The 26,976-nt window shown below is 37.7% G+C and overlaps 3 protein-coding genes and 1 long non-coding RNA gene across 7 annotated transcripts in view; 1 reads left to right on the forward strand and 3 right to left on the reverse strand.

The window, feature by feature from the left end:
* hephl1b (hephaestin-like 1b) overlaps positions 1 to 19,531 on the reverse strand; it is a 210,909-nt gene extending 191,378 nt beyond the window's left edge. The window contains exon 1 of the mRNA XM_082157489.1: positions 19,435 to 19,531. Coding sequence (XP_082013615.1) covers positions 19,435 to 19,445 — 11 coding nt within the window. The 5' untranslated portion in view covers positions 19,446 to 19,531. The remainder of the gene's footprint in view (positions 1 to 19,434) is intronic.
* Positions 315 to 21,369, reverse strand: ilk (integrin-linked kinase). 3 transcript variants are annotated; one of them, XM_082157506.1, is made up of 13 exons: positions 21,211 to 21,369; positions 17,774 to 18,053; positions 11,695 to 11,860; positions 11,319 to 11,414; positions 9,506 to 9,602; positions 9,272 to 9,355; positions 9,016 to 9,101; positions 8,818 to 8,927; positions 6,276 to 6,403; positions 5,953 to 6,074; positions 2,421 to 2,520; positions 1,943 to 2,073; positions 315 to 1,860 (listed from the first exon to the last, which is right to left on the reverse strand). In XM_082157506.1, exons 2-13 carry the CDS (start codon positions 17,860 to 17,862, stop codon positions 1,711 to 1,713), a joined length of 1,359 nt encoding a protein of 452 aa, XP_082013632.1. In that variant the 5' UTR covers positions 17,863 to 18,053; positions 21,211 to 21,369; the 3' UTR covers positions 315 to 1,710. The 3 variants fall into 3 exon arrangements, with proteins under 3 accessions (XP_082013632.1, XP_082013634.1, XP_082013633.1); XM_082157508.1 differs by having other exon boundaries at positions 17,774 to 18,048; positions 21,211 to 21,351; XM_082157507.1 differs by having other exon boundaries at positions 17,774 to 18,090; positions 21,211 to 21,314.
* On the forward strand, positions 9,495 to 17,767 carry LOC309489043. Of its 2 annotated transcripts, none has more exons than XR_014202322.1 (3): positions 9,495 to 9,632; positions 11,298 to 11,443; positions 16,228 to 17,767. It is a non-coding gene; the product is annotated as an uncharacterized lncRNA (long non-coding RNA). The 2 variants fall into 2 exon arrangements; XR_014202323.1 differs by having other exon boundaries at positions 9,497 to 9,632; positions 11,301 to 11,443.
* A 901-nt stretch (positions 21,370 to 22,270) lies between the features above and the next one.
* Positions 22,271 to 26,678, reverse strand: timm10b (translocase of inner mitochondrial membrane 10 homolog B (yeast)). Its single transcript, XM_082157423.1, has 3 exons — positions 26,401 to 26,678; positions 26,172 to 26,267; positions 22,271 to 23,058 (listed from the first exon to the last, which is right to left on the reverse strand). The coding sequence occupies exons 1-3, from the start codon at positions 26,425 to 26,427 to the stop codon at positions 22,510 to 22,512; spliced, it is 672 nt and encodes a 223-aa protein (XP_082013549.1). The 5' UTR covers positions 26,428 to 26,678; the 3' UTR covers positions 22,271 to 22,509.
* Positions 26,679 to 26,976: the final 298 nt, after the last annotated feature.

The raw sequence follows: 26,976 nt of genomic DNA on the forward strand, positions 1-26,976 counted from the left end.
AAGGCTGAAATTTTAATATATAAAAAGAAGTGGAATTAGTTTGATATATATTATTGAAAATATTTATTTAAAAACATAAAGCAATTTAGTTTAAAAATTGTTTAGTTTAGTTTTTTTTATGTGACAAGAAAACCGAAAACACGACCCCTTTAGATCCTCAACAACAAATTAAAAAAATTTCAGGTAAAAAAAAAAGCTGTTTATTTAGAAGTAGCTTAAAGCATATCACAACATCGCAAGACACTGTTGTCAATTTTCATGTCAACAACCCAATAATTTATTTTCTGACTGATAAATGAACACAGATCAAACACTTTGCATGGCCAAAACATTTTATTTGTTCTTATTTTCTTTTAGTAAACTTTAGTTATCATGAATAAAATATAAACAGTCCAAATCTCCAAAATAAAGAATTAAGTTTCATTAAAAACCTCACAGGGTGAGAAAACAGTAAGCATAAGTTAGATAACCAGTCTGTTTTTCATTATCACCACTTTTTGCGTTTCAAAACATAAAAAGAAACACTGTGAAACTAAAAAAAAGATAATTTATGCATGTCAAGTATGCTTGTTTTTGTTTCTTGGTTTTCCTATTGCATACCGGTGAGCGGATAAGAGGAACACTGTGAAAGCAAAAAAAAAAGGAAGTAAATAGATGTAGTGTTTAGAAAAGCAAAAAAAATAAAGGCACTCATGGGCAGCCTAATGTATCACCCATGAAAAAAAAAAAACACACATGTATACAAGTATAAAAATACTCAGATATTTCAGCACGTAACATGCTTAACATGTACAATGTAAATTAGAATACAGGTGCCGGAGGCGTGTTAGTAACATAACAGAGGATGCAGCAATCATGCATTTGTATGGATCAAGTAAATATGTAGGTTTATGGGAGCTAGAATTAGATATGACCCATGATGCGTGTCAATCTGTGGCACAAACGTTCTCACATTTGATGTGACGTGTAAATGGCTCTTCCTTTAAGCATATGGTACCTTAATCTAACATATCAGGTTTTTATAACAAGTATTTCTCTGCTATGAGAGGGACTGTACAACTGTGATATTACGGGCATTTCATAGTTTGTTTTTTGTTACATGATAAGGCATAAAATTGGCATTAGCTATTGCATTATTGCACTGCTTTTTTTATTAAAAACAGATACATCTCAGGCAAACTTGGCCTATAGGACTTTTGTTATCAGGACAATCTAAAGAAAACACATAGTTGAAAGACAATGGCACGATGCTTTAAATACTAACAGCGGCTGATGCATATACATTTGCAAATCATACAGATTTTGAGTTTGGTTGCGTCCCTTTGAAGGAGTGAAAATGACAGAGATGGAGCGAGTGCGCAGAAAGATGCAGAAAATGTGGGAGTGGTTAAACTGATTTCACTGTACATTCACTGCGTCCAAAGACCTCTGCCGCCACTTCTTGTTTAATGGCTATAGAAAACAGGGTTTTGAGAGGAGCGTCCGGAAAACACGAAAAAGGACAGATGAACATATATATGCACAAACACACGTCATCTTCACTGATTGCATGTAAGAATATAGGATAGTGAGGACGTGAGTTTTAAAAATGTTCAACAGCGCTTCCACAAAGCGGTTTTTTTCTTTAGCAGAGGGCTACAGTGGCATAGAGCACTTTGGTGAGTGGTGAATTTAAGGCAATACTGTGAACTCAGTGTTTGCAGGGCTGTTTCATTTGTCTTGCATCTTCTCTAGGATGGGCACGATCATGTCAAATTTGGGCCTCTTGGCGGGGTCCTCGTTCATGCAGATCTTCATTAGCTTGCAGATGTGGGGGGAGATGCCCGGCGGGATGGTGGGCCGCAGTCCCTCTAGTGCCACCTAGTGGAGAGAATAGGGATAAGGGTGTTTGGTTTGGCTCTTGCTTGCCAAAGTCAGGTGCATATGATGGAATCCATCTCACCTTCATGCCGATCTCCATGTTTGAGAGGTCAGCGAACGGCACCTCTCTGGTGACGAGCTCCCAGAGCAACACGGCGAAGCTCCACATGTCCGCAGAGCGCCGGTTTATCTCCTCGGGCTTCTTCTGCAGGGCTGAGAGGAGATGTGGAGGGAGGTGTTAAGGTATCAGTGGATCAAAACTTTAGTTTAAGATTACATTGTTGTTCTGCAAGTTTTCGCAGGCGAACAGACAAAGTGTTTTCCCTCATTAGTCATGTAGATTCACAGCGTTCATCAACACAAAGCTGCTTGGTTTGAAAGCGACTTCTGTGTGAGCGGTGCTTTATTCATCACTACACTACTGACAATGGACTTTTTTGCCTTAATGCACAGAAATTTTGCTAATGTAACCGTACATTAGACTGATATATTGGATAAAGTGAATTCTTCTTGAGAAGTTTGAAATGAAGAATTTAGAGAGTGAAGGAGAGGAATGATACCTTCAGGTGCCACCCATGCGGGAGAGTACATCCTGCCGGGACACTGGAAGGAGAACTTCACATCTGCCATGCTTATCCTGGCCGTCATGTCCTCGTCAATCTGATGTCAGTGAATCAATGAGAACAGATTCATTAGGATAACCGAGCATGAAACGGTTGTTTAGGCCAAACTCACTGTTTTTGCTTCATACAAACTGCAGAAAAACTGAAGCTTAATCAGTGCACCCTCCTATTCCCATTCCTGTTCTAAATAAATGGGAAACTAATACTTTTTTTCAGCAAGGATGCATTAAATTGACCAAATGTGACTTACATTGTTAGAAAAAAACATTTAAAAGAAAGTTCTTTTGAACTTCTATTCATCACAGTTTCTGCATATTGAAATACTATAAAATATTAAGCAGCACAACTGTTTTCAACATTGATAATAATAAGAAATGTTACTTGAGCACCAAATCAGTATATTAAAATTATTTTTTAAAGGATCATGTGACACTGAAGACTGGAGTAATGGTGCTGAAAATTCAGCTTTGCCATCAGGAATAAATTACATATATACAATATATTTTCACAATATTGCTGTTTTACTGTATTTTTGAATAAATAAATGCAGCCTTGGTGAACATAAGAAACTTCTTTCAAAAACATTTAAAAAGTGTAATGTTAGCAGTACAGCTCTCAGCAGTTTGATACTCGTGCAGTTTTGCCTTGGTTTCACTTCTGTTTGTGGGTCAATGACAGTCTACTGTGCTTTAAACTGATCGTGACTTTCACAGATTTTCATTTTCTATTGGACATTACAGACCATTGATGTTTGTTAACTACAGACAATGAGAAATCCAAAAGAAATCCAAAGAATGTTCTTTCGCTGCAACACTCGGCAACTTGAATCTCTCAACTTGTGATTAGGCATGTGCCGGTATCAAATTTTCATGCTGCGATTAATTGATTGAGCTTTTATCACGGTATACGGTATTATCACGATATTTTAATTGCTCAAGAGAAACGGATGGATTGGGGGGAGATGTAGAAAAAAAACAACTTCCATCACAATAGGTGTAATTGTGATTGTCAAAACATTTGGTTACTAAACAGAATTTTACACAATTTTCACGATTTCAATTCAATTCTTGGGATTTGATTTCAATCTTGATTCAATATTGATTCTTTGGATAAATATTAGGTAGGCTACAGTAGATAGCCTACATGTAAATTTTTCTCAAGAAAAATATATATCTCACATAATGCTGTAAACATACAGATCGAGAGCCCTGTCAGCTGGTATTATTAAAGGTTAAAAATTAACAAATTAAATTAAATATAATTTGGTTTTCATTATAATAACAATTATGACACAAGTAAAAATATAATACAAATGTAATATAATGCACATATTTAGCAAAATACTCCTCTCTATAGCTATTTTTTCTAGTCAACTAACGTGCTGGTCATTAAATGGCTTTCCTGAGGTAAATTTAACGTTCTGTGACATAATTGTTCACCTGCAGTTTTATTGACCTCTTTCTGTGGCTGAAAAACACTGATTGATCGATATTATGTATGAGGCATAAATACCTTTCGGTAAGTTGTACTGCATCTTTAAATAAAAAGTAGCAAATGATCGGTTTACTTGAACTGAGGCGCTACAGCGATCGGTCACGTCACATTTACAAGCACCAAAACGGTATTTATTGTCTGAATTTCGTAATAAAATGGACAGAACCTGAGAGCTGAGAATTTTACCAAAAGTAACCGGCTCTGTCTTGTCTGTCGGTGTCAGTGTCCTCTTTGCTCCGTGATTTTTTTCTGCGTGGAAAATGGATGTGTGGCGCGAGAGCATGTGAAAAGTGTAAAGTGCGTGAGTCTCACGCTGAATGCGTAGAGTTGGCAGCCCTGCTTTTAGAAGGGGGATAAATCGTCGGCAGCGTTCCTCCTTCTGTCATGCTTCTTCTCCATGTGAGGATTCATTACATTAGACTAGAGTGCACACCGCGCCGCATGCACACAGTGCTTCTACATGTGGGGATTGTTTACATCAGAGTGCGCACGTGTTTCGGGCAGCATATACGCAGTGTTTGTTTAAGCGGTTGATGGAAAATAAGCTAATTATATAAATTAGGGATGCACCGATGCATCGGCTGAACATCGGTAACGGCCGATATTTGCCTCGTTAACTGCCATCGGCCATCGGGAAATAAAAATGACATTCGCCGATGTCACATGGGCGTCAGTTTGGTTTGATATGCTGGGGACAGAGACGCATTCGGAAGTGCATTTTCAGAAGTGCTGGGTACAATGACGCATTTATTTATTTATTTTCTATGAGAAAACTCTTTTTCTCGAGAAAAGAACGACCATGGTGTGTAGCAGAAAAAGCGGCGGAGTATGCACGATCCGCGAGTGCTGAAAGCGTTCTTGCACGGCTTTGATGGGTGCGCAGGAGGACACAAATGGGCGGCGACTGTTTCTTCCAGTGGCGGGAGCTTTCCCCTCAGCGCCGTCAACAGATAGAGCGTTAACTGTACACACCGCCGCCGACTTGAGCTGCAAAGAAACTCTGGCCTCCCTGTCAAGGACTCTTGTCAAAAAGTACGGGGAAGCTTGACCGCTCTGAATAGTGAGTGAGAGCGCGCGCGCGGTCGGGGCTCTCTCTCTCTCTCTCTCTCTCTCTCTCGCAGAAGAGCGCGTGCGCGCTTAAAATTTAATATTTTGGTATGAACATTCACCCGTGTTTTTTCCCTCATAAATGCGAACACGAAAAATAAAATGAATATTATAATGTTTTTTTTGTTGGGTCAGACAATGATTACCAAATTTCTCTCTCATATTGCTCTTCATAACAACTGAAAAAGAACTTATAAATAAGGTTATAACTGTCAACCAGAAAGTGACATTAAAGGTTTTTTTTGTTTCATAAATTGGTCTGATTGAATTTGTGCTCATTCTAGGATAGTGTGATCAAGAGCCGAAAGACTTGTATGTTTCCGTGGCACAAAAGAAGGAATAAATAACAAAAAGAAAAAACATCGGCATCGGCCATCGGCCAAGTTGTTATGTTAAACATCGGTATCGGCCCAGAATTTCCCAATCGGTGCATCCCTACTATAAATATAAATTCTGATCTATTATTTTTCACAGTATTTTGAAGTGCCTGCGATAACAATATCGTGCATATTCATTACCGCGATTTATCGCATTACCGAATACCGGCACATGTCTACTTGTGATGGGATGAATGGAAACTTCACAGAGAACTAAGACCGCTTACATCAGTTCCTGTTCACAGTGTTTTATCCACCGAGACTAAATTTATGGAGGGCGAGTTCCACTGAATCAGTTCCACATGCCATGACAGCAAATATACAAACGTGTATTTTGCAATGACTGGTTAACATTGAGTAATGCATGTCTGGAAATGAATCAACAGCAAATCTCATGTTGCCTAGCAGAAAAGACAGGAATAAACACACAGGAAAACCCCACAGTTGTAGAAACCAAGATCAGTGGGAAACGTCTGCTTTCTGTTGCTCACCATGACACTCTTGCTGTTGAGATAATGCCGAGGGATCATGGGCTCTAGTGTGTGCAGGAAAGCCATTCCACACGCTATATCCAGGGCAAACTTCACAGCCTGCGTCTGATCCACAACAAAGTCTAAATGGACGAGAGAAAGAAGAAGATACAAGAGAAGGCTTGAGAAAGACTTATATTTACTTATGCTGAGTCAGGAAAAATAAAACTCTAGAATGTCCAGAATTGAAAGAGCATTTCAGCATATTTTCAACATTAAACATTCAAATGAAGCAGACATACACCACATGATTTGTGTGAGACAGTAATGTGTGTTTTACTCACTGGTCCCCTCGTGAAGCACATTGTAGAGGGAGCCATAGGGCATCCAGTGTGTAATTATGATTGGGTGAGGGGCGGGCGGAGCTTGACACGCCCCCAACATGGGCAACACATTGGGGTGGGAGAAGATTCTACAGTAGGGGAAACGGGACGCATGAACACACAGGTACAACAGACCACTAACACGATGGAGACATTTCACAGATTACAGATGACAGATCAGGACTGTCTTCTCTTTTCGAATAAAATAGTTCACCTAGACTTTTCCCTTTTTTTTCCATCTTTAAATTTATTCCCTTTGGTATTGATGATATACCTGTATTGACGATAACCATGATATTTTGAATATTTAAAATTGAATCTTGTTGACACTCCAACATAGTAGGTGTACACTTCTGTACAGTAAAGGCTGATTTATACTTCTGCGTTGGACCTACGCCGGAGCCTCTACGCTGTAGGCAACGCGTTGGTTTTCATTTATACTTCTGCGTCGTTGTCCGTGTTGACGCGCAATTACACTTGCAGAGGGAGCATGTGAAACCCGAGGGAGCGGTCCCAGCCGACGAATCACAGCGCTTGCGTCCGAGTAGAGTTGACGCGTTGTTAAATTTTTGGAGAGGTGCACGTCAGGGTACGCCGAAGGGTACGCGCTCTACACACAGCCTACGACGTAGCTACGGCATAAGTTCGACGCAGAAGTATAAATTGGGCTTTAAGGTTACAAACACTCACTCTCTCTCTCTCAAAAAAGAAAACCAAAATAAAGTTAGATGAATTTGACTAATAGCATTTTTTTTATTGAACGCGATAATGTGGTACTCCTAGTTCAGAATCAGCTTGATTTGTGAACTAATCGCTCTTTTGAGTCTGATCTTTATAATAAATCTGTGAATTCAGTTTGCATGATTTTAATAATCCGGTTGCAGCAGTTAACAGCTAAATGAAGCAGAAGGTTATCGGTGAAAGACAACTTAACTGATGTTATGTTTATCACATAAAGCTATCGTAAGACTTAAGAAGACTGAATATAGTGCAAAAGGAATATGTGGCTTTTTGAAGCTTGAAATTTCAAGTACGATTAGGACCTTCTTTAAACTTCTGTTTGTTTCCACAAAAGAAAGAAAGTCATAGACATAGAAAATTGCTATTATCATGAGATATTAGTATCAATGATTTAAAATGAGATTTTTAAATATATTTTCTGTTTCATTTAAGTTAAAGCTTTAATAATTTTGTTGTTTATTTGTCCATAAATATTTTTTTAAAGGGGTCATATAATGGTACATGCACTTTTACAAGTTGATTGTACTGAAATGCGTGTTGCCAGTGCCTGTACACAACCATCATAAAATGATAAAAATCCATCCAGTGTTTTTTTTTTTAATCTCCTTATACGTTTCCCCCCCTCTCAAATCAAACCTAGTGACGTCACACGGTCGGATGCCCCTCCCGCGATTGTTGATTGACAGGAGCGTTTCAACACAGACCCGCCCACGCTCGTGAGCGAGCTGCCTGTCTGTCATCATACTCCGCACCTCATTGTTGATACTGGCACTGTCTATGAGCAGAATGACGTCTAAGCGATTGTGGTGTTCTGTTCTGTTCAGTCATTTTGACGAACCGCTGAAGACGCAGTGGCTGAGTTTTGTTTTCGAAGGGAATATTCCCCACGATCAACGTCAATGCTTTCATGTTTGCGCGAATCATTTCACAGACCAGACTGCTCGAGGGTCAGTAAAGCTGTTTTTTCTAAAGAAGCTGCTCCTGAAAAAAGGATTGGTACCAACTATTCATGTTCCTGCTGCACCTCCAGAAAAAGAAGTGTGTGTAACATTTTATTAACCTTTATATTAATATTTATATTAATCTTTGCAAATCGCTTGCACGCTTCACGATGATTGTGGCTGTTTACACTCAGGGTACATTACGGCATGTTTTCTATGTACGACGTTCTCGATATAATTCATAATCCCACGTTTATAATGAACAACACGTTATGGTTATTGTGTTAGAAACGGTGTACGCACAGAACAGAGGGGCGGGGTGAGCAAAGCTCATTATCATTTAAAGACACATGCACTTAAACGGCGTGCTGACAACAGAGCTGTGTTTGACCAGGTAAAATGAGTGTTTTCTTACAATACTAATGAGAATTTTTAATTAAAGTATATTACAAACTTTTAATTTAGACCCTAAAGAATCATATTAGCTTGTACAAAAATGGCATTATATGACCCCTTTAAATGTCCATATAGTTTTTATGAATTTTTATTTCAGTTTTAGTTTATTTAAGTACATCAAGTTAAACTAAATGAAAATGAGAAATGTTTCCTTGACAAATAGCTGAAATAAAATAAGTTTCTTTAATATTTTTATATATTTTCTTTTATAATTTACATAATTTATTAACAAGTAAATAAATCATTTTTTTTATGTTTTAATTTTAGGCAACTAAAATAACCCTGATTTGGAATGAGTATATGATGACAGAATTCATTCCCTTTAATCTGTGTAATCTGGGTACATTGGACTGGCGGTTCATCACCTTAGTTTAGGATACTCCTCATTGAAATCACGGCTCTTTCTAGTAGTCCAGTCCCGCACATGAAGCATCTTGATCACAATCTCTGTGCCCTGCCAGCGGCCCTGCCACAGCTGCCAGAGAGAGACATCAGTGTTTCCATAAACGCTCTGAGACATGGTTTGGGTAGCTATTGTGGTTTAGTTTGGTAAATGAGCTCACCTCCCCAGAGTGATTCTCGTTGATCCTGGCCAGCATGGAGAGCTGCTTATAATCTATGCCCGCGGTTTTGTTCAGTGTGCCGTTACCTGCAAACATCATGAAAAAAATTCAACAATCCAACCTTTATTGTGGATAATTCATATAATCTTATATTGCAACCTATACACAGTTCCACTGAATGACAATAAAAGGCTTGTTTGCCAAAGCATCTGCGTTATGAATGTAAATGAGAATCAGATGTTCTGAGGGCGCTTACGTGGTCGAGTTCGAGTGGTTCCCTTCCAGAAAGAGTCCTTGAAAGGAACTTTGGACAGGCTCTGTCCCTGTTTCTCCGCCAGCTCTGATTCATAAACAAAACAGAATTATTAGGCCTGATGCAACATATTATAACAGAAACAAATCTCTGAAGCTTCACAATGTAAGCAAACAATCCTCCAACAAATCTACTGCTGATGTCACATTTGCTACATTAGTAAAGAAGAGTGTTTACCTTTCAGATTTGCAGCAAGCGGTGGTTTGGCCTTGTCCAGTGGAGTTTCACCATATTTGTTGCAGATGCTCACCTGAGCACCATTATTGACCAAATCCTGGAGAGAAGATATACAAGAACATCTCAGGTACAACAGAAACTCAATTCAGGTATCAATTTCAAAATTCCATACTTTTCCAGACTCAAATTTCCAAAATCCTATTAAGATTTTTAAGACCATATTTAACACAAATGGTTCACGCAGCATTATATTTGGTATATAGTACAATCACCTGTAAATATTTTTTGTTTCATTGGTTTTCTCGAAGTGATAACATGCACTTACATGATGAGAAGAAACCTAAAATGCTTTATAACCTGCATATTCACGTTTGATACTGTAATAATGGTTTGAGGTTGCACAATCACCAAACAGCAAAGTACAGTATGAATTAAATGATGGTTTTTTCCTTTATCTGTTGCTGGTTTGACTGGCATACGCACATTCGTTTAGTGAAGTTCAAAAGAGACTTGCATATGTTAAAGACAAACAGTTTTGCATAATGAAAATGTGCGCCTTGAATTAATTCAGTTGTGTTTGACAATCACTAAACGATACTAAACTTTTGCCATGAAATTACTCTGCTTGTATGATACATTTTTAGAAATTCTTAATATTATATTTTAGAAAACTGAATACGGGATATTTTTCCATACTTTTCCCAATTACTCAAATCAAATTCCATACTTTTCCAAAAAGCATAGGAACCCTGTAAATTGTTATGTTTTGTAAAACACTGAATGCCAATGTTTAAACATTTCCATTATTTCTGCTCAAATGTAAAAAAATAAAATTCAATGTAGTGGTTGCCTTTTTCGATCAGTGTTATTTTACTATCATTTATATTTAAATGCATTTAATTTATTTTATAATTTTTTGAATTGGCTTTTATTTTATTTCATAGTTTTAGTTTTCATTTTACTTTGAGTAAGTTTTAGTCATTTTGTTAAATGCATTTGTCATTGTTTTTTTTTTTATGTTTCCATTTACCCCAGTTTCAGTTTTAATCATTTTAGTACTTTAGTGTATTTATACAATTTTTATACAATTAAGTTTTCGATACAATAAAAATTTATCGGCACTATAGAGCTCCAAAAATTATGTAAATAAAAAAACAACAACACAAAAGTGGTTAATATGACTGTAACCATTTACTAGGACTATATTCCAAGTCTTCTGAAACCGTACTAAAGCTTTATGTGAGAGACAGACCAAAATTCTAACTTTCATTTATAACACAATAGCAGCTTAAGACATTCTGCAAAATATCTTTAGTTGTGTTCCACAGAAGAAAATCAATTTGCGTACTTTCCCAACAAAAAGCTATTGTATGGATTCAGAAGCCTTGGAATTTATTGCATGAGGACCAAGTGGACCACTTGTTGATCAAATATGATCAATACTGAAAATATTAAAATTCAGACATACATACTTTTTTATCAGTATATTGGTTGCGGAAACGGGAATTTAAACATTCAAATAATATGTAAAATAAATTTAAAAATGATGATTTTGTGTGAAACGTTAGGGTCTACGCTTTGTAATGATACCACATTTGACTATTAATGTTCCATCAGGACTTTTAAATATCAAAGGACATAGTAATTACATAGTTCCGGACCCGTTATCGGTTTACGACCTGAGAGTGTTTTTCAAAGCTCCTGTCCCCATTTATTATAATTACATGGAAAACAGCCATTGATTTCCACTGAAATGTTTTCAAAACATTCTAGAATTTCTCATTTTTCCCAGCAGAGGGCACTTCAGACTAACCTCAGCCACCAGATCATGGGCCCAGAAGCACGCATAATGGAGAGGGGTGTTGCCGTGCTCGTTTGCCGCATTGGTATCTGCTTTACACTGGATCAGCTAGACAACACAAACCACAACATGATTCAGTATCCAGAACAGCAAACACAAATCATCCATTTAAAACCTGTTTTATAGAACTAAAAGGCAAAAAATGGAAAGTTCCTTTATTCCTTCTTAAAGTTTGTGTGTGAAAGTATTTATAACTCTGGGAGCTTCTGTTTGCAGCTGTGTGTTTGTTTACACCTTTCCATGACCGCTGTGGTCTCTGTGGTTGTTCAGGTGCAGATGTGTGAGTGTGTGTGTTAGTGAGCGTTTATCCGCTACGTTCGGTTCGCACCTTGGCCAGAATGTCACGGTGGCCGTGGCTCGCAGCCAGGTGCAGGGGTGTGTCGTCTCCGCGGTTCATGACATTGATGCGCGCCCCTCTCATGATGAGCATATCCACGACACCCGAACGACCCTCACGGCACGCCCAGTGCAACGGACTGAACCCGTGATCATCTCTGCGAGAAACAAACATCTGTTAGCAGACGAGTCAGTAGCATATCAGAATTATCACATCAACACTTAAAATCACACTCAAAAAATATTTATGCCCAAGTTTAAGATTAACGTATTTAAATTGCATTTAAAATTTCCATGTATTTGGATTACAGTTTTAACAATCTAATATCTGACCCGTTTCATTTATGCATGACTGACAGATATGTATCAATTTAAGCTTGTTTGTTAAAACCAGTATTTTTTGAGTGCATACAGGTTGGGAAATGATGACAGTAGTTTCATTTTTGGGTGAGCTGTCCCTTTATATCAAGGCAGTTTTTTTAAAGCAGCGGTTGGCGGTAAACTGTCTACAGTCAGACTAGTGTCCTCTCTCTCTCTCAGCTGTCTGTCTCCAGGCAGTTAAATATAAACAGCCGTTAACTGGCCCTTTCCTCTAGATTATGTATACCCCCCCTCCCCCCCGCTGTTTGAGTCCGAGATCCGTTCTCAGGCCTTCCTATTTCCTTTTCAAACCCACAGTAAAACACGCACTTTCTTAAAGTCGACAGTGACGCTTAAGTTACAATAACAACACAGTGATCAGATCACAGCCTGTGCATTAGTGCTGCTACTGACAGCTTACGTGAACTGATCCAATTGAGGTTTTTACTATTACAACCACTGAACGCAACTGTATTGAAAGTGTTACAAAGGTAAAGTCTGCAGCTGGTTATGCTCATCCCCACAAAGATGAGTTGTAAAGTCTGTGGTAATGAAGTGTTTGTTGAAGAGCTGGGTGTGTGCAGTACAGTAGGAAGCCTCTGGATAAATAGTCAGGCCAGTAGTGTGGCTAAACTTAGGGTTAGCTGCTGAAACTTCTCACAAGGTCCTGCCGAAAGAGACCAGACCACACACAAACACACTCTCACCGAGTCAAGTATGTCCACAGCTGAAGGGGTTAAAGACAAAAACAACATACAAAAAATAAAGCTAAATAATGAGGAAGAACCCCTGCCCCCAACAAATCAATTAATTCAATTGGATTGGAATCCTACATGAGCTTCCCAATGGGAATTCCGGAATGTTCATTATTTCCGGTCAAGCGGCACATTTCAAGGAAAGTAAATGCAAAAAAGGCACGGAAAGAAAATAGCAAACAAAGCAGGACAGCAGCAAAGAAGCAAAGAAAAGAAGCTTAAAAGAATAAAAAAAGAAATAAAAGAAAAGGTAGGAATAAAGAAAGTACAGAAAAATAAAGCAGAAAAGGAAGAAAATTGGACAGAAAGGAAGCGGAGAAGAAAGAAAGAAAGAAAATGAAAGGAAAAAGAAAGTGGCAAACAAAGGAAGCGTGAAAGGAAGAATCATAAAAGGAAGAAACTGTGAAAGACAGGAAGAAAGTTGGAAAGAAGAAAGGAAGGAATTAAGAAAGCGGGGAAAAACAAAGCAGAAAAGGAAGAAAATGGGACAGAAAGGAAGCCAGTTGGAATGAATGGAAGGAAGTGAAAAGAAAGAACAGAAGAAAGAACAGAAGAAAGAAAGAAAGAAAGAAAGAAAGAGGAAAAGGAAGAAAATGGGACAAAAAAGGAAAGAAGCAAAAAAGAAAGAAAGAAAGATAATAGGACATTAGCAAGAAAAAAGCAAGGAAGTGGGAAAGAAAGAAGGAGAATGCAGGAAGGACAGCTGGTCAGAGTGTCAGAGCTCATCATTCAGCAGCGCTCATCACACTAATAAAGCAGCAGAGGACTGGACTGAGGAAACCAGAGCGGGAACCGCAGGAAATGAGATTCAACAAGCTAGCGGCTCCCTTCCTTAGCATGTGTGAGCGGAGCGCTCTGCTCAATTCATGCCCACTTACTTTCCCTTGTCCTTGTAAGGATGTGAAGCATGCACTGTTAACACACACACACACACACACACACACACACACACAGAGAAAGAGAAGAAGGAACGTTTACGCTAACAGACTTACAAACGTACAAAGACAGACTATGTAAACATTGATACTGGAGTCACACAGTTGAAAGATTTCGTCTCGAGTCTGCGGTTATACGATCAAAGAGTTGAAAAGCTCTCTTATTAAGAGCTTCCTCCGGCCAAAAAGCATTCTGGGGTTGCACAAGGCGATGATTTAAACGTGCCACTCCACATCTGAGTTCAGGTTTCTAGCTTTCAGAGTAATCTGGTTGAGTGAAAGCTCATACTGAATTAGATCATAAGCCACACATCAGTGAGGCGCCATGGTCTATAAACATATGAGCTAGCAGGCTAGTGAAGAGGGCCAAATTGAGGTATGTTACAGGAAATGTAACCGAAACAAGGCAAATAATATCGCTGGACATCTAAAAGGTAGTTTCTGTTTCAAACCGCACATCAAAAAGGATGTTATATTTTTAGACAGTGCGGCTAAAAATAAGAAGTTAAAATACAGGAAGAATTTTTAATAGTAAGTGATTTTAGAAATGCGCTTCTGATTGGCTTGAGCTGCAGCAGCTTCAGTGTCTGTTTTAAAGCCACAGAGACAAACACAGCTGTAACCTGGCATTTAGTTTCTTCTACTATCATTAGTATCTCTGAGTCCTGTCCAGAACTTCAAGAATGAAAAACAGCCACAAAGAGTGTCAGTTCCTCTTTTTGAGTCGAGAGCAGACTCAATTCGAGAGCAGACTCAAAAAATGGCATTCGCTGCTAGAGAAGCACAGATGCAAAACTTGGGTGATGATACGGATATCCGATCTTCAAAACAACTTGAAACATAGATTGTGTAACACAGTAATATACATTGCACACAAGATCCCTACAAAAATAAATAAAAGTTCATTTGTCACAGAACTAAAAAAGTTAAATGTACTCAATATTTAGTCATATTCTTTCAATTTAGTACATTTATTATTGTACATTTTAAAAACATTTTAGTTGACAATGCAAAATACTAAAAACACATCAGTCCAAATTTGACAATTTGAAAAATTACATTTATTGATATTTAAAAACACGTATTAATAGCTACGCATTAATAGTTTACATGAAATCAAAATTGACCGTTTTTACTTCTTTAACACATATTTGTGTTCTAAATGATTAATCAAAATACAATTTATCAGTTAATCGGACAAATTTATTTTTATATATTGATTTATAATTTTGCATATTAAAGATTTACCAACATAACTGAAACAGAAAAATCTACTGTGTGAATTTGTCGTGGTTGAGATTTGAGTAAACCTTTTACTACATTTTTCTTCTTGCTGTTTTATTATTGTAATAATATTTCTTGACAAAATAAAAAAACCTCTGCATCAGTAAACATTTTCATCAGCAATTTCATTGATGAAATTAACAGTTCTGATTTGATCCATCTGGAATTTATCAGAAGTTCAGAACATTAAAAAAATTTGAGTTTGCCAAAACAATGTCTAGACAAAATCAACTTAAACTGAGGCTTCAGGCATAATGGCCAAAATATAAGGACATTTCCATAGAAAACATCTAGATCAGTTAAGATGGACATTAAACAAAGTTCAGTTTGTTGACTGACATGCTGTAATGCAAAGCATAAACTACACCCATGTATGTCTGTAATTTCCTGTCTCCTCCCACAAAAGCGTAAGGTCGTGACATCTGAAGCCATGCTAAAACTCTTTATGGCCCTTCAAAAAACTGAATCACACAGCCCCTCTTCTTCATAGCAGTGGAATCATTTTATTAGGCAATCCTCAACATGCTAAAGCAAAAGGCAAATCACTTAGCTGGAGTTTTTCTATTTCTGGAAAAGGAAAACACTTTGAGAAGGGTAAGAAGGGAGGGAGAGGGAGAGGGAGAGGGAGAGAGGAGAGAGAGAGAGAGAGAGAGAGAGAGAGAGAGAGAGAGAGAGAGAGAGAGAGAGAGAGAGGGAGAGGGAGAGGGAGAGGGAGAGGGAGAGGGAGAGGGAGAGGGAGAGGGAGAGGGAGGAGGGAGGGAGAGGGAGAGGGAGAGGGAGAGGGAGAGGGAGAGGGAGAGGGAGAGAGAGAGAGAGAGAGAGAGAGAGAGAGAGAGAGAGAGAGAGAGGTGACACAGAGAGGACTGGTATGGCTCAAGTCAGCATGCCTTGCTTGGTGAGCTCATCGTATGGAAACTATTCGTCCCAACCATTTAGTTTTAGCCCAGACCGTTCTCTCCTCCCACTCTTGTGAGTCACAAATTAGACATAGACTCCTACTCACACAGGTTTGTAAAAGATCAGCTGTTGTTTAGAGTAGGGAATTGACATATAGCAGACAACGAGAGCGCTAACATATGAAGGGTTTCTCTAATAATTTTTTTTTTTTTTATTCAACCAGAGTTGGCATTTTCCCTGCTGGCTGTTTTTCAAGCCAGTAAGTCAAACATTTCCTTAAAGTCACAACTTCAGCCATGTGAAGAGCACAGGAAATGCCTAGATTGTGATCTACATCGGACACGATGGCACGCCTCCCTAGATGGTTCATCTAAACTAGCCGCTGCCTGCAATCTGCTGATTTTGTGCTGAATCAGCCCCGGCGAACCATTAGTCTCCGAACAGTTCCTTTCAGGTAATAACTCTTGTGGCTGACGGCAAGAGATGCCGGTCCAGATCAAATTCCTTACAAGATCTCGGAGATCCACCTGAACATTTTTCTCTCTCTCTTTTGTCCTTCTCAGCTGTTCTGGGATGTATTAGTGAAGGAAGGCAGGCCACGGCTGTTTTGTGAGAGGGAGCTTGGCAGAATTGGAGGTATTTGAAGAGGGTGCATGGATCAACTCTGTGTATGCTTTGCGCCATATAGGGCTAGAACTGAAATTCTGGTCTTCAACATGTGTGGAATGTTTTTCATTTAGTTTATAAGACATTGACAGGATATTTTAGGTTGTATTTCTTTAAACCTAGGCTAACCATGATGAGTTTACCACAAAAGGCATGCACAATATTAACATTCTATAATAATAATTTAATTATATGCTCCATAATTGATACATGACTAATATTCATTCAAAACAATATTATGAGCAGAGTTGTCAAAAGTACCGACTTCGGTACTGAAATTTTAAAAATGTGACGATACCAGCATTTCCCTTTAGCATTTTGAGCGCTGTTGAGCAGATTCTTAAACACCTCTGATTGGCCACTTTGTTCACACGCTCAACATACATGTCTGTGATTGGCTACAATGATCAACGCTTCAAAAACATATGGTGTCTCTGACGCTCTTCATCGAGCGCTTACATAGATACACACGGGAGCGCTTTAAAGCGGCGTCTATCAGTGCCTCTATCGATGAAGAGCGTCGAAGACATCATGTTCAGACATCACGACAGACATATATGTTGAGCGCGCGAACACAATGGCCAATCAGAGGTGTTTAAGAATCCACTCAACAGCGCTCAAAATGCTAGAGGGAAATGCTGGTACCGTCACATTTTTAAATTTCAGTACCGACTTGGTACCAAAGTCGGTACTTTTTGACAACTAAATCAGTCATTTTAAATGCTACAAGTGAACTAGAGTAATATACTAATACCGAATCTCCTTAATGCTTCCAAACATCTGATTGAAATATATAAGCCGTGTACGCCACGACAGGCCAAATAACTTTAAAATCCAGATGAAACAGATGAAAAGTGATAAAATCTACCCGTATCGTCTTTCTGAGCCACTGCACACAGGGATTAAAAGACAGATAAAAGTGTAACGGGTGAACTAAGGGACAAGCCTTGACAGAAGATCCTTCTCCATGTGTACAAACAGGACATTTTCTTTAAACACAATCCAAGTTTCGCAAAGTTTTTAGAGGGTGTGGCCTCCAGGGATCCTCTACCCGTTTGAATGAGAAATTAAGATAATAACAGCTAAACTAAGAGTGTACAAAAACACACATAAGCGGTCTCTACAACCACACTGGAATCTACCTAATAACAGCTCTGACTAAATTCATACTCACCCCTGGTTTAGGTCATTTTCTGTGTTGTCCAACCAGAGGCGGACAGCTACCGCATTGCCTTCACGGCACTGAGTGAAGATGTCATCCATCTCGGCACCCTCTCTCCTCTCACACTACCGGAATCTTTCGTCCCCTACCAGGAGCGTCCTGGGAGAGGTGTCTGATGCAGCTGTACCCTGAAGACGACAGGCGAGGGCTGACAGAACATCCAGCCAGGGGAAGGGTGCGTTGGGACAGTCTCTTCACTGCCTCAGGGCAAGTGTCTGGTGTCTGCACTGCACTGCAAAGAAACGAGAAGGAAGCTCAGATGAGCTGTCCTGAACACAGTTTGCACAAAACACACTGTCACAGTCCAAGTCACTAGGGAACAATGACTAAAAACTGAAAAATAACAAGTAGCCAGCCAAAAATGAAAGGGTGAGGGTCAATGACATGATGCTCAGTCTTGTTTATTCAAATAAATACATGCAGTTCATTCACATGACTTGAAGGCCCCGTTACTATGTTTTTTGGAGGGGGAATAAAGACAACATATTGATCCTGATATTATAATGAAGAAGAAAAACATAAAATTATTATTGAAAAGAAGATTTTCTTTCTTTTACCATGGACACTCTATGTTTCCATCCAAATTGCGAATTCAACCTATACACAAAATTTGATTATCGCATAAAACGTTTCCGAATAAAGCAACGTTTCCATCCCATGTGTTCAAGAGAACAAAATCGGAATCGGAAGTTGCTGCAATCGGGGATTTTTTTTTTCCCTACATCATAATGCATCATACATCATTATCATACATCGAAACGCAATAAACGCTGTCATGTTATCTTGTGTTCGGGTGCCTAATATTTGTGAACGCAATCATGTGAGACATTTATACAAACGTCATGGCAAAATCACGTGTTTTTTGTTGCGCATTGAAGGATTTATTCTGTAAATGCGTTTCCATCATAGTTTATGCTAATGTTTCTTGTGGGATAAAAAAAATGTATCCGCCTCAATTGAGTGCATGTTTTTATGTGCATTTTTAGAATTTATGCGCATTCTTGGCACATCACTAAACTGATGGTTTCCATCCAGCGTTTTTTATGCAATATCCCAAAATGCGCATAAGAATAGGTTGATGCAAACAAATGATCCTTATTCTTCAAAATATCTTATTTTATGTTCCACAAAAGAAATAATAGGCTATACTTTGAATATGCAAGTCACACAGGTTTAGAATGACATGAGGGTGAATAAACAACAGAATTTAAATTTTTAGATGAGCAATTCCTTTGATTCACCAGATTTAAGCAATGGGTTCAAAAAATTGTTCATTAAGTGGTGATAGCCTAGGTGATGAATATCCATTTAATCATGCAGGTCTCGGCTTGTTATAACATAGGCTACATAACACTCCCTTACTGAGTCCAAAACATCCCTCTGCCAACAGAATGTGTTTCTTTAATACTCCGACATCACTCTAACTCATACTTTAGTTAAACAAGTCTACGCAAAGACCCGTCATACTCATGAAAAGCTACTTCTGTGTCTGTGTTTCTGGTTAATTTAAGAATTTAAGTTCATGTCACATTTATTAAAAACAAAAAGGAAAATGCGTTACATTTAAAGGGATAGTTCACTTTGAAATTAATTTTTGGTATGTTTTAGCTTACCTCAAGGACATCCAAGATGTAGGTGTCTTTTTTTCCGCAGTAGTTTCAATTTTTATATTTTTAGGTCAAACCGTTCTTGTCTGTCAGTCATAATGCAGGTCTATGGTCACTGTCTCAAAACACAAGCACAGAGTCCAAATTAAAACAATTCCCCGTCGTCCAAATTAAACAATTCCCCATCGTAAGTAGACATTGATGGCCTAAGACACGAAACGAGCGGTTTGTGTGAGAAAACGAACAGTATTTATATCGTTTTTACCACTTATACGCAGCCATGTCGAAGTGATCTGATCTGACGTGTACGCAGACTGGTGCATAGACATATACACACTAGATGTCGCCTTGTCTACGGCAGTTCATTGAACGAATGTCTTTAAGGCGACATCTAGTGTATATATCTATGCACCAGTCTGCGTACACGTCAGATCAGATCACTTCGACATGGCTGCGTATAAGTGGTAAAAACGATATAAATACTGTTCGTTTTCTCACACAAACCGCTCGTTTCGTGTCTTAGGCCATCAATGTGTATTTACGATGGGGAATTGTTTAATTTGGACGACGGGGAATTGTTTTAATTTGGACTCTGTGCTTGTGTTTTGAGACAGTGACCATAGACCTGCATTATGACTGACAGACAAGAACGGTTTGACCTAAAAATATAAAAATTGAAACTACTGCGGAAAAAGACACCTACATCTTGGATGCCCTTGAGGTAAGCTAAAACATACCAAAAATTAATTTCAAAGTGAACTATCCCTTTAATAAGCTATTTCTCATATAAACTATCATGTACTTTCCTGAGAATGTTTGAGTTGGGAAACTGGAGAGACTGTATTCACTTACAGAAAATAACAGACAAATTAGATAAAAGCAGGCCGATATTGATTCAGTTAAATATGAATTCAATCACAAAGACCATAAAAGGTAAACATGATAGTTAAGACTCATAGAAAGATGAGTAGAATTTGACGGACAGACATAGGCCTACAGGTCTCAAACAGGTCTATATTGAAAAAGATAGTTAGGCCTATATGTTCTAACAGATGACAGGTAGATGTCAGACAGATTTTGTTTAAACTGACAGATTGCAAAATAGAAGAAAAACAGACAAAATGAGAGACAGAACGGTATGTATGGGGAATATTGAAAAGTTCAAACAGGCAGGCAGACAGTTAGAATGATAGACAGATGTTTATGAGTGAACAGACAGACAGTTGTGTTCAGACAGAGAGGCAAGTAAGTGTTCAAACAGAATGGGACACATATAGAGACTGACAGATACAGGTCAGATCTATAGATATGTTCAAACAGAAAAATATGGGTCTTTGTTCAAGAAGACAGAGAGCAAGATAGATAGCAAGATTGATAGCAAGATAGATAGATAGATAGATAGATAGTATTTGAAGCAGACAGATAGACAGTCAGGCGGTCGGACAGACAGACAGGTACGTGTGTTCTCTCAATAAAACTGACATTAGCCGCGTAGCTAATACACTCCATTCAAAGAGTCTAAAGACTCTTAATTATGGGTGAACCAAAAGAAGAAGAAAAAAAACACGATATGAATTATAATGTACTTAATCATGCACAATTTATTTATTTTCACTCTACGGTTTATTTATGGCTATTCAGTAGTAGTTTTGTCTTGCAGTGAGCTAGTACGCTAATTGTGCTAGCAGTCATATAACGTTACGCCCACAGTCACTGAACTTCACGATCAACACACGATTCATGCTTCCTTCACAATCAATCGATCATAACAACCACCATTACCTGTTTATGTGGCCGCTTTCAGCTGGAGTGGACCAACGGTAATGACTGGGACAGTCCGGACCGACACTCTTCCAGCGTCCACACCCTACTAGAGCCCGAGTCTGTGATCTCGCCCCACCGTCAGACACACACTCATTCCCCGCAGAACACGTCACTGCAGCGCCCCCGGGTGGAGAGTGAGGAAAACATGCGCCTCGGGATACGGTTTTCTCTCTCTTCAGAACTGTGCTTGAGGTTATGATTAATATTCCTTTATATACATGAATTTACCAAACATCAGCCCAAACTTAGTAAATTTGCATGGTCCTTTCTGTTACATCAGTATTAGAGGCGAATACAATTCTTGCGTTCTTCTACACACGCAGAAACGTACTATGGCAGATGACGACCATAAAGCCAGCTAAAATAAGTTACCTGTTCTACAATAAAAAAAGTAATTTTGTATCGTATTAATTAATTAAATAAATAAATAAACAAACCATCACAGATTTAGAAAAAATGGCAATTTAAAACAAGGTTATTATAGTTAAACAAAACTAAAAACATCACTTAAATGAAACATTAAATTAAAACTTTATTTTTTATTAAACTTAAATTTCTCCACTAAATTGTTTCCAAAGCAACCTTATTTATTTTTCATTTAGTTTAACTCTATGAACTAAAACTTAAAAAAAATGAATAAAAAACAGCTGGTTGTGTGGTTGTCTCTAAAATGCTTTTAATCACAATTTTGTTTAAATTACTTAAGAATAATATAACATTCTTTCAAAAAAAACTAAAACTAAAATTCTAATTCACTAAAAGAAAGAATCATCACTATCAGCATGATATCAGTGGTGTCATGATAAAGTAAAATTCTCATTGCAAAGTTATTTATATATGTGCAAATAAAAACAAGCATTTCATTTGATTATGTGATGAAATATGCCTTGGACAGACATATCATTTTGGGATAAAAAAAAAAAATGTGTTTATCAGTGTGGACCTACTTAATAATAATGAGATAAATAATATACCAAATACAGATTTAATCCAAAAAAATAATGGCAAAATAACTATCTTTAGTTTCCACATGATGCATTTTATTAACAGATAGAGAGTTCACATGTTAGCCGGCAGAGCATCATTATTCAACGTTGTAATAGAGGTATTTCAATATTTATGAAGCCCATTCCACTGAAAATGATAAACAGTCTTAAAAGGCTTCTGTAACTTTTGACTTTTAAGACTGAATATGCAGCATAAACAACATCTCCAAGACATATCATCTCTGCCATGTCCCTGTTCTGCACATCGTCATCAAGATGGAGTTTGGGGGGTCTGTCCCGCTCCCTCTGCAGACCGCGTTTCAGGGACTGATGTGGATGTTACACTGCTGGCCTTCAGATTGAGTTTATCCACTGCACTTGAGATGGGGCCTACACCTACTTTAGGTACACTAGAAGATGTTGAGATCACTGCTGAAGGTGCTACTAGTCCCTCTGACTGCATTTCCCCAAAAGCTGAGCCATTTGTCGATGATGATGTCTCAATATCTGATGGATTATTGAGAGATGAAGGTATCTGCGGGCTTTCAAGCATTGGTGTTGTGGTTGAGGGCATCCCCAGCACTGTAGAGGATGTGGCTGGGATCTCCAGGGTTGATGGAGACTCTGTTGATGTGTCTGTGATGGCAGTAGATGGGTTTTCTAATGCGGCTTCAGCTTCAGCTTTAGCTACTTCTGCAGCCTTGCTCTCCATCTCCTGCATCCGCTTCTGCACCATCGCAGGCATCAGCTGCACATACGTGCCCATTAAACGGTGATTGGTCCTTATTAACTTACCAGCACAACTGTCCACACAACGCTCCTGATAAAAATAAAAACATGGGAAAAATAAGCATTATATAAATGTCATAGTGAAGCGCAATAGGTTTTTTTAAGGCCCGTTCACACCAAAAACGATAACTAAAATGATAACTATATTAGCATCCACACCATCGGATGATATCATTGGGTCTCATTCATGAAACACGAGCAGAACGAATTTTTGTGTAAATTGTGTGTAAAGTGGTTCTGGCGTAAATTTTCGGATTCATTCAAATGTTCGTATTTTCCAAATGTTAGTTGGTACGAAAGAAATCTACACCTGCTTCCAGCCACGCGTAAATAGTGCGTTTAACATCCGAACGTTTTGCTCATTAATAAGGCTGCATTTTAATTCACCTTAATCGGGTACGATTTTTCTTTTTACTTTTATTATGAGAGCCAGTAATAGCATCTGCAAACGGAACACTTTAATCAAATAATAATTGCTTTCAATAGGGCTGGGCAAACTAATAACCCCTTAATTGTTACGGAAATTGTTTCCTATAAAATGGCCAAAATCAGGCATAACAAGAAACATTTACATTTACATTTACAATGGCTGATATAGCGCCACTATGCACGCTTGAAAATAAACGCTTGGCGTTTTGAATGAACTTCTGATAATAAAACTTCAATTTTGGCATCTGAGAAATTTCCTCTTTTTCATTCGCTTTTGAGAAGACATGTTGAAATCCTTCGTTTGGTGTCATAATATGATGCCCATATATAGTTGTCAGTCGGATTTAATGGGCGGGATTTATGGTAATTGAGAATGAGTGTGCACGTGCGTCCCATTTGCGACTGATTGGAATTCATTAACACACACACACACACACACACACATTTCACTATCACATCTGACGTTTACGAAGTATTTGTGAATCAGGAGAAGAGTTTTCGGGAAGGTCTCTTTACACGCAAATCACTCACATATTTACTCGTATATTTACGAATGTTTCATGAATGAGACCCATTCTGTTTATTCAAAGCGTGTGCTTGTCTGTCACTTTAAATGCTGGAGCTCATTATAGCAGGATGGATTCTGATTGGCTGTCAATGTTTTTATTGATCATCAGCTGGATAAAATCGTTCTGAAAGTAATTTCAATGATATTGTTTCTCTGTGCCATTATCATTGTAGCTGTGGTGTGAACTCTGCCATTCTTTAATTTTGAGAACGATTTTTAGAACGGTATCTTTATCGTTATCTTTATAGTTGTTGTCTTTGGTGAATGGGCCTTTATTCTATTGGCAGTTCAAGCCAAACTTCCCTCAATACAATACAAAAAACCTTTTATTTTCTTTGTATGTTAATGACTTGCCAAATGTTTGTCCTAATGCCAATACCCAAATGTATGCAGATGACACAGTAATCTTTGTACATGCTAACAGTGCAGCTCAAGCTGCTGATCTGCTATCAAACTCGATGCAAAGATCACAGAATGGTTAAATCACAATTGCCTTCAATTGAATGTATCCAAAACTGTATGTTTTTTAGTAAATCTAAAAAGCCGCTGTGCAGAACCAGATGTAGTCGTGGCAGGGGAGAGACTACAAGTCGTCTCAGATTTGAAATACCTTGGAGTATACATTGATAACAATCTTACTTTTAAATTACACATTAAGAAGGTTTGTAATCACATCAAGTACAACCTGGCAAATTTTAGATATGTTCGTAGCTGCATGCCAAAAAGGGAAATGATGTTCATGCACTCAATGATTTTATCTCATATCACCTACTGTTTGACAACCTGGTCACAAGCTAGTAACACCTCTCTCAAACCACTATTCTCCCTATATAAAAAAAAACTCTTAAAGTACTTGATAGGAAATCCATATACTATCATCATTGTCATGTTTAAAAAAAATATTAATCTTTTAAGTTTCGAAAATTGTATTATATACACAGATCTCTGTCTTATGTACAACATTTTACATGGACTGGCTCCTCCTGTATTGTGCCAGTTTGTAAATACAGCACCAAATGCTTACAGATCTACAAGGAGTGCAGCAAGAGGTGACTGCATTGTCCCGTTGAGGAAGAGTGCACTTGGTCAAACAGCTTTTTCAATCAGGGCTGCTCGCGAATGGAACCTCATTCCAATTCACATTAGGAATTTTAAAACTTATGCCTCTTTTAAATTTAACTTAAAGAAGTGGCTAACAAATAGTCAGGACTGTCAACATTACATTTGACATGAAATCTTGCTGCTACTCTGTCTTCTCTGTCCTGCCTGTTTGTTGTTTGCCGATGAGGTTGTCTGGCACATTTTTGTTTAGAAAGGTTAAACCTCTGTTGTTCGTCATTGTTCCAGCTATATTGTTTTTTGTGCATGTCCAAAAAATGTTTGTTATATGGACTGACAGTTTGGCTTGTGTGTGCGTGTGTGTGTTGGTGGTGTTGTTGATTTTGACCAACTGTTCTATTTTATATGTTGATTTAGTATTATATATATATATATATATATATATATATATATATATATATATATATATATATATATATATTCATATTAACCTGTAGCCTATATTTCAGTCCTTTTATTTTAGGTATGACATATTAAGATCTGTCCAGGGACAGCCGATGTAAAATAGCTTTTTGGCTAATTCTGGCACACTATACATTTATTTATGTATTATTAGTGTGCATTGTCCCTGTTAAATAAACCTGAAATAAATAAAAATAAATACATAAATGAATTAATTTACATTTACAGAATGTAAATAAAAGAAATGCAAAGACTCTCCTTTATTTCTTCATGAATTTGTCACGTGATTTTGTGAAATTATTTCAGTTTCGAATACTTGCAAATTAAAATATATTTAAAAAACACACTTAAAAAGAAATGCAGAAAATGTATGCTCCTCTATGTCAAAATATTTAATATTTTAGTGCTGTCTTGATTTGCACTTTTGCTCATGAGTCTATTTTATTTCAAATCTTGCTCCTTTTTGTTTTGTGCCTGACGATGTTAGTATGTTCTTAAAGGCAGAAAATGAATGAATGAAAAATATCTCACATCTCGGGGACACATCAATTAAGGTATTTTTAAAAGCTTTTTTTTTTTTTTATTAAAACCCTAAGTACACTTATTATAAATCACATTTGCCTCACCTCATCCATTGTCAGATTTCTGTAGTTGAAATTGCTTGTGCATCGCTGGAAGCAGATTTCTGTCATGCGATTGTAAACAAGGAGGAAGTCCCGCAACTAAATAAATAAAAAAACAGACCAATACAATCACAAACATATTCGAATACAAAAAAGAAACATATACATACCTACTAAAACAATATAGAAATAATTGTCACATTCACACATATGAACGGACTTCCATACTTACATTTCGTAGCTGACCGTCGGGATCCATGACAATATTGTTGGCCGTATATATCAAGTGAAACGTCTATATAAGTGCAAATATATTACAACTGAAAATGATTAAAATAAGAAACGATGTAGAAGAGCGATCGCATGACTTTCAGCAGCGCGCGGCCATGTTTATAATCACGTGACTACAGGAGCATTACGTCACGTCATGATTAGTTGCGGCGGAAGTGGAAGTTTGCAAGAAGTGAGTTTGTGCTGTTGCATTTTTCCTGTCTTTCACGTCGGTATGTGAAATGAGCAAAAGGAAGACTTTTTTAATTCTTTCTTTTTTATTTACAAGTAGCTAAAGAGTATAAGAAAAGCTTTTAATAATCTCCCTGCCATTTTTGTTGTTGTCATGGGACAGTTAATAGCAGAACAAAGTGAGACATTTTCACGGTAATTGTTTGGTAAATGTTATGGCATTTTATGGTAAATTTTTACATCTTCAGACATTCTTAAAAGCTTTCAAAGAAAAAATATGAAAGTATGTCACTTTTATATGACTTTTATACGAAAGTCATTCATATATAAAAAAAAGTCACAAAAA

The sequence above is a fragment of the Leuciscus leuciscus genome (assembly GCF_965113295.1).
Source record: "Leuciscus leuciscus genome assembly, chromosome: 24".
Taxonomy (NCBI): domain Eukaryota; kingdom Metazoa; phylum Chordata; class Actinopteri; order Cypriniformes; family Leuciscidae; genus Leuciscus; species Leuciscus leuciscus.